This window comes from Chrysemys picta, chromosome 10 (genome assembly GCF_011386835.1).
Source record: "Chrysemys picta bellii isolate R12L10 chromosome 10, ASM1138683v2, whole genome shotgun sequence".
Taxonomy (NCBI): Eukaryota; Metazoa; Chordata; order Testudines; family Emydidae; genus Chrysemys; species Chrysemys picta.
This window is the reverse complement of record NC_088800.1, coordinates 22,232,250-22,240,245: the sequence shown is the minus strand read 5'-3', so window position 1 is coordinate 22,240,245 and position 7,996 is coordinate 22,232,250. Positions and strand designations below refer to the sequence as shown.

Genomic DNA, 7,996 nt, shown 5'->3' with positions numbered 1-7,996 from the left:
CATTTGTGTACAGATTAACTAACCTGTGAGGAAAGGGCTAAATGAGAAGGGTTTTGATTGATTGTTTGGCCTTTATCAAGACATTAATTTTGAGAGCTCCCTTTATTTGGAATACTTATGCTTAAAAACTGGAATTTCCTGGTCTAATCACTGGTTCTTATTAAACCACAAAGTATATTTTTATGACAGTTGCTACTGACCCATTGACCTGATAACAGACATCTTTTGATAAAAAGGACCTTGGGGTGCTAATCTATAGGAATGAGCAATGAAAGATACTTCTGCACCTAGCCACATTTTCTGCGGGAAATGTTGCTCTGCATGTGGAACTCTTGTTAACTGACTTTCACATATCTGATTTCTGGAAGGTCAAAAACTGGTTTCAGACCTGTTCTTAAAGCTAATCCTGATAACGGGTATGAAAAATCCCCTTTACATGTCTGCTTACTGTTTCAGGATGTTTCCTGACTGATGCAGCAAACCTCTGATCAGTCAACCCCTGAGCCTGCCTGGAGTGGATGAATGAAGTCCATTGTCATCATCAAGAGTGACCAGCATCCACATCTTTGAGCCAACTGCTGTTCTCATTTACACCAGTGTAGCTCTATGGAAGTTAATGGGAGAGCACCCATGTACTTGAGAGCAGCATTTGGCCCATTGTCTTGATAGAGGAGCGTTGAGGGTTGTGAGAGATTTGGAAGGGATTCTCCCTCCTGCTGGGGCCTCCTTAGGAGGAACAACCCACAATCTTAACCTTTAAGATAGAAGTCCATGGCAGGTGTAAGCTGTGGTTAAAGTAGAGGGGGTTCTCATCCAGGATGAGGGTTCCTAGGTGCCATGGTAATGTATGTAATAAATAAGAATAGTTGAAATAGGATGTTTTCATTGCAACAGCTGAGGAGGAAGGAGAACTACTCCCCACAAGCTGGGAGAGGTGAGAAAGCTCTCCCTCAGGGTTGGGGAATGCTGTGCTGCACCTGTTCCCTCTTCCCTTAGCTCCTGGGTGTCAGGCTCCATCCTTTTCAGTCATGATTGGACATTAATGGTGTGAGGTGAAGACACTTATGGAGCTGCTGTGGCTATGACTCCGGGAATAGAGACCTTGAAAACCTACTGCAGTTGTCTCAAATGCTATCTATTTCTTGATACTTTTAGAATTGAATATAATCAATAAAATGTATCTAACTTAATCATTCTTTGATCTTATCTGTTTAATATACCAGAAAGAAAAACATTGTAGAGGGAAAAAATTGTTTCCAACTTCTCCTTCTATAGACAGTATATTGATAAACTGGCTATATCCTCATTATCTTTAGAGGAATTTAGTAATTGCTATAGATGTATATAGATAGATAGCTACAGTTTATACATTTCCCAATGTTTCTCATACTTTACATGAACATTAGTAGCGTTCACTAAAATGTTTTTGGATGACAGATAATTAGAGCTGTTATAACAACAGCTGATGATGCTTCTTGTGGGGCCCAGCTCTGCCAAAACAAAACAATCCCCCCACCCCAAACAAATCCCAACCATATCATGCAAGTCTGCAGGCATAGAGCACTCAGGACTTGCATAGTGTGAGAAGCAGAACAGAATTCTGTTTGAATTGGATGTTTTAAAAAAAGTAACAACAGTTTCTGTATGCAACATCTCATCAACTGAAAACAGCACTTGTCTATATACTTAGAACTTATTTATCAGTTTTGAATAGTGACCAGAACATGGTCCTGCTTTGCAGCAGAACAAGTGATCACTTAATGCATAGCTGCTCTAAGAGCAACAAAATGTTTAGTTCAGAGTATGCGTGACAGCACCTAGGAGGGGTGGACATTTCTCAGAATGTGACTAGAACAGCAGAAACCTTAGCTCTGAGACAACTAGCGATCTGTTGTTAGTCATCCTGACACTTGTCTATGTTTCTTCTTGGGATGAAAAACATCTCCAAGAAGGGCTGTCTTTCATTCGGGTGCATGGATAAGTCATTGCTTTTCTGGATGTTCTTAAGGCCTCTTCCTTTTGGTGTCTGTACTCTATACCGTCTCAGAAGAGTCACCAGGATTGCCTTCATCATTACCATGGCAATAAACTTTCCGACACAGCCACGAGGGCCAAATCCAAATGGCTGAAAGTAGCGAGAAGGCACCTGTGTGAAACAATGAGAAAGGTCCATTGAGGGCACGTAGAACAATTTCCATCATTAAATTATTAAGAATATCACTGAAATCTCTAAGCATTTTATGGGGAACCTTTAGACAGACTTTCTGGATTAAGTATTTTTCCACATGCAGACTTCCTGGCCTTAATATCATTGTTTGTTTTTATCCTTCTCTTTAAAAAAAAAAATCAAATAAAAAAACTTGTGGAAATAACATTTAAAATTGCAATCTCATTCTGTGACCTCAGGAACTGCAAAAGTGAGACAGCCAAATTCTGCCCAGAAATGAGGGCCAGTAGGTCCCATTGACTACAGTGGTCTTGCACAGTGTGTAAATGAGGGCAGGAGCTGGTCTAGGAATCTGGAAATGTGTCTCTGGATTCCAATGATATCTCAATTAACTTATTGATTGGCGTGGGTTGCTTTCATTTAGATTAGAACAATGTGTGTTATGTGGCCAACAGAATGCATGAAGTCAGACTGTATTGCTCACATTACATTAGTTATGAATCCCAAGAAAATGTGTCTGCTTTAAATACTTGGTCAGGGGGGAACATTTTTAGCAGAAAAATGAGCTTAGAAAGCAATCAAGAAATCCACGGAGAGAAATAGCTAGAATGGAAATAATGGGTAAAATTGATGAAATAATCTAGAGCGAATAATTAACTTGATAAATTTAGCCACTTTTTCTCTGTGAATTTTCCACAATGATTAATTCTTGGGATAAAGGTTGTGTGCAAAGTTCATTGTTGGTAGTTGACCATCAACATGAAAATATTTGCCTTGTTGGTTAGTTTTGATTGGTTGGATAGAGTACATGATACTATTTAATAGAGATATCCTATCTCCTAGAACTGGAAGGGACCTTGAAAGGTCATTGAGTCCAGCCCCCTGCCTTCACTAGCAGGACCAAGTACTGATTTTGCCCCAGATCCCCAAGTGGCCCCCTCAAGGATTGAACTCACAACCCTGGGTTTAGCAGGCCAATGCTCAAACCACTGAGCTATCCCTCCCCCCTCCCTGACTGGATGAATATAAATCATAGGATCTCATTTCTGGTTCAATCTTAACGTTTGTGAGTTCAACATTAATTTATGGCAAATATCCTCTTATATTTTCCTAATTGTTTCTGCAAAGATCCTCACCGGTAAACATGTTTCCCAAAACATTCACTAAAAATTAGCACAAAATGGGTTTCAAAATGAATTCTTCTGTTCACTTTTTTATTTGAATATTATGTGTGGATGTTTTTGGAGGTATTTGCCAAGAGCTAATAAAAGCTTTGAATAGATAACAAAATAGTGTATTTTATATATATATATATTACATTACACACACACACACAGTATATAACAAGTGCTACTAAAACTCTGGGAAACATTAATACTAATATTAATGTTTGCATAGTAGGAAAACCCACAAAACCAGTACAAGGAGGTTTCCTCTGTATGATCAAGGTGGGGATGTACCGGTTGTAGGAGAAGAGCGTATCAAGCCCTCCAAGTTTGCATGGCTTTTAGGCCTGCTACCTCTTGAAGTTAAGGAACTCAAGACTTGCTTCAAAACATTAAAGCCTGATAATGCTAAGTGCCTCCTGAGAAGTGCTAAATTGATCTTAAAATTTCATAGTCCATGTCCTTTACCATTGAAGGCATTGCAGTGTCTTCCGCTTACTTCCAGTTAATTTGATCAAAAACCGAGGAACCAAATAATTTGTGTTATAAGTAATACAACCCCCACTTCTATTTTGATACATTTTTACCACTTGAAACAGCTCTTATTGGATAATCTAATTTCTAGCTATGGAAATTTGGGGGGGGGGGATAGCTCAGTGGTTTGAGCATTGGCCTGCTAAACCCAGGGTTGTGAGTTCAATCCTTGAGGGAGCCATTTGGGGATTTAGTTGGGGATTGGTCCTGCTTTGAGCAGGGGGTTGGACTATATGACCTCCAGAGGTCCCTTCCAACCCTGATATTCTATGATTCTATAAAAGCAGCCATTTAACTAATGACAAACCAAAATTCTGAATAGGAGAAAAAAAAGCCCAAGGAAGATCCTTTAATAATAAAAGGCAATTGCAACTAAATTTTGCTGTTCATACATTGCAGTTGACATTGGGCCCAATCCTGCAAGGTGCTGAGGAGTCTAGCCCCGATGGTACTACTTGTGTGCTTAAACTTAAACCTGTACTGAGGCACTTGCTGGAGCGGTGCTGTATTGCTCAGCATCATGCATGATTGAGCCCCTCATAATAATTATAATGTGCTATGAAAACTGATGTGCATCCAAGTGCTTACATGGACAACGAGAAATTGACCTGTGGAAAGGACTTAATCCAAATAAGAGAGACCCATTTTTCATTTTAATTAGAAATAATACTCTATCCCCTATCAGAAAGAAGACAGGAAACTTACATTCTTCTCAAAATTTTCGAGAGAAAACTCATTAGGCTTCGGGAAGAATTCAAGCTTATGCATACGTCCGATGTTCAGAATGATGTTTGTCCCCCTTTTCACAGGATAGCCATCAATTACATCATCCTGTAAAGCCTTGCGCATGACCAAATCCACAACTGGCTGGTATCTCATACTCTCATTAATAAAGTTCTCCACAACCTTTAAGTTCGACATGTCATTGCTCTGTACGTCTCTGTCACCTTGAGGAATAAAGCAGACAAAAGAAGTTGATTTTGCTATTCTAATTTTACCTGATTGCTATTTGAAATGTTGCAAGTTGATGCCAGAATGGTTTTGGAAATCCCTCCATTCAGTAAAAATGCTGTCTCCTTTCAGGATTCATGGTGACAAGGAGTCTATAGGTTCTTGGGCTTTGTGTAGCCTCATACTACAGAAGCCAGCCAAACTGTTTACCCATGTGGGCACTAAGTGACTAATCAAGTGATCTGCCCCAAATCCAAGTCTCCTCTCCCACACAGTCTGGCTCTAATCCTGCTGTCATTGATAATAGCAAAACTGCTTCAGTTCAGTGGAGCAGGATCAAGGCCTTGTACGAAACTGATTTAACATACCATAGATTCTTAAGCTGAAGGGCCAGATTCATTGACATGTGGCACAGGCTGTGCATATGAATTACACCTCCAGTGCACCAGTAAGGCCCTTTCCCAAAATATGGGGATACATACACAGGGAAGGCAATTGACATTTCCACTGCCTTTCTTTCTTAGGGGTCGCAATAGTGGGGGAGGGCAGGAAAACAGAGCTGAGACCTGAAGGTTTCTCTACGCAATATGACAATGAGCACTATGGAGGTGTGATTTCAAAAGCTCACTAACATGTTGAGCACTAATTGGGTCCATGTAGACCCTGCTAGGTCATTCTAGAAGTTCCCTAGTGGATTTTAATGTAGTACTATTTCAAGATTTTCAAACTATGAAACATTGCTGCACCATGTAGACGAGCCCTGGTTCAACTCCTGTGGGAGTCAATGGAAAGACATTCATTCATTTAAATAGAAATTGGATCAGGACTTTAATTCCTGCCAGGAACCAGGAGTTCCTTAGGTAGTACAATACCCACTTCTGGGCCATCCACTCTTAGACAGACATCAGTAGACAATCTACCTTACAGTGATGAGGACCAAATAAGTGTAGTCTATGAGATCCTTCCAGACACCTGCAGGATCCCTACTATGGCTGGTCAGAAAAAAATTCCCAAAATAATGATGATTTGGCAAATTGTGATTAAAACAAAATTGAAACCTTTCATGGTGATGGGCTGATTAAAAATCAAACTCCACTGGAAACCAGGCAGGATTCTGATGGAAGCCTATGTGCCAGGGGTTTCAAAACATGCCTGCCAGGCAGGTTTCCATCTGAAATCTTCCTGGTTTCCTCCCCTGATGGGGAGCTGGGAGCTTGGAATCCTTGGTTCCCAGTATTTCAACTCCTTGACAGCCCAAACTCCTAGGGTGCTCTGCACCGGAGCAGGCCACCTGGCAGACTGTCTCAGAGTGGGGGCTCCCTGTACAGATGAGCAGAAAATGTTTCATGGAAAATTTTGGGTTTTCATTCTGGATTGTAATAAAACCAGACTTGGAAATCTCAACTCCACAAAATGGAAGGACCCTTCTCTGCCCAGCTCTACTTGTACTCCCTCAGGGCAAGGGACAGTGAATCTCGCCCAAATTTTACAACTATCCTATAGTAAAACATTTATTTTTTAAAAAGTTAGCTAACCATTGAACCTATTTGTCATCTTTGCGCTGTTCCACTACAGTTCTCTATCCTCTTCAGTGAACTTTAATGGAATGGTTTGAAAACAGTCATGGAATTTTTTGAAATCCCGGCAATTACTGGAACCATTTGAAAGCTAAGCATTTGGAGACGTAAACTTTCAGTCACTTGTTCAAGAGAAACAAATATTTCTGAAAGCTTCCCTGCTGTCTTAACTCTATCTTCTGCTCTCCCAAATGAGAGTGCCTTCAAAATTACAAGTCTTTTTGAAAAATGGGACCCTAAGGCAACAGGGGTTAGATCTTAATATGAGAGGAAAGCTCTGTATTAGTAGAAGAATAATTAATTAAACTTACCATCTCGCCAAGGTACACAACACTGACTGGGTAAATCACTGATGTGTATGAGATTATAGGAGACAATTTACTTTAGAAAACTCAGCAGTCTGATGCATTGTGGCACATGTAGGTTTTGCTGAGGCATTTTGTAGTTGATAGATATGAGGCTGCCTTTTGGCATTAAATTATAGCTGACTGCTTCTAGGAAGCCAAGTATATAGTTGTGAAAAGAGGCCTTTCAGCTACATATTAATGAGAACTGTTGTTACTCTTGTATGGCCCATGGGATTCAACACTTAGATATCAATGTGTTAACTTAACATACAAGTGCAGAGTTTGCTGGATTCCCTTGGGTTACAAGGCTCGTGGCCAATTAGAAAGACAGACATCCACATAAAGATAGATAAGAGAGATGCAGCTTGCTAGCTGGAGGGGAGAAAGGTGACATTTAGCTAAAGCTCTGGGACAACATTGAAAATATTCTTAAAAAATAGTTTTGCACAAGTGTTACTTATTTCAGATATGAAACTTGATTTTAAAAGCAATGTAATGAACCAAAATAAAGGAGCAGAGTGCCTAGAGATACCGGTGGATGAGAGTGAATGCAATGAATATCTACATTGTTGTTCAGGCAGGGAAGAGAAATTAAAGAAAAGAAGGACTAAAATATTAACATAATTTGTGGGTCTGCCATTCATTAGCACCCACAGAGGAGACCAGAAAATGGACCAGAGTTTTAAAAATTCTCAAGTCACTCTCTTCAGCCATTTAACCATTTTTGTTGCTTTTGTTTCAACTTACTCCAGTTGATCTACAACTTTCTACTACTAAGGTGCTCAAAGTCAGGAAAGCACATGTTTAAATCCATATGTATTCAGGATGTATTTAGGCACATGCTTAAATCCCATTAATTTCTTTGGGATTTAAGGATAGGCCTGAAGTTAAGCACTTGCTAAAGTGGTCTCTGATGAGGGATGCTTCCCAGAATGGGGGCCTCATTTCAGTATTAGAAATGTAGCTTCACCCGTATCTTAGAGAGGTACTTTCACAAAGCAGGTGATTCATCTTTTGGAGTGTCCATATATCTTAATTGTATTGCACATCCAAAATAAAATATTAAGCTTACCACTAATAGGAGAGTCAGATCAACTTGCAAATTCTTTTTCCAAATGCTTTTTTGATTACTTGAAAGGTTTAACTACTATGCAGAAAATATTCACATGATAGATTTCTTAATTTCAAATTTTCCAGAGAGAATGTAGTATTTTTAAACAGCTTTTTACCTATGCATACTATGTATACAGGGAT

At 39.6% G+C, this 7,996-nt stretch overlaps 1 protein-coding gene across 3 annotated transcripts in view; it reads right to left on the bottom strand.

The window, feature by feature from the left end:
* Positions 1–1,193: 1,193 nt before the first annotated feature.
* The window catches only part of LOC101943325 (cytochrome P450 19A1-like), a 45,168-nt gene continuing 38,365 nt past the window's right edge, over positions 1,194–7,996 (bottom strand). For all 3 annotated transcript variants that reach the window (XM_008172267.3, XM_065558092.1, NM_001282243.1), the window contains 2 exon segments: positions 4,573–4,814; positions 1,194–2,146 (listed from right to left, as the gene is read on the bottom strand). In XM_008172267.3, the coding sequence (XP_008170489.1) occupies positions 1,895–2,146; positions 4,573–4,814 (494 nt within the window). In that variant the 3' untranslated portion in view covers positions 1,194–1,894.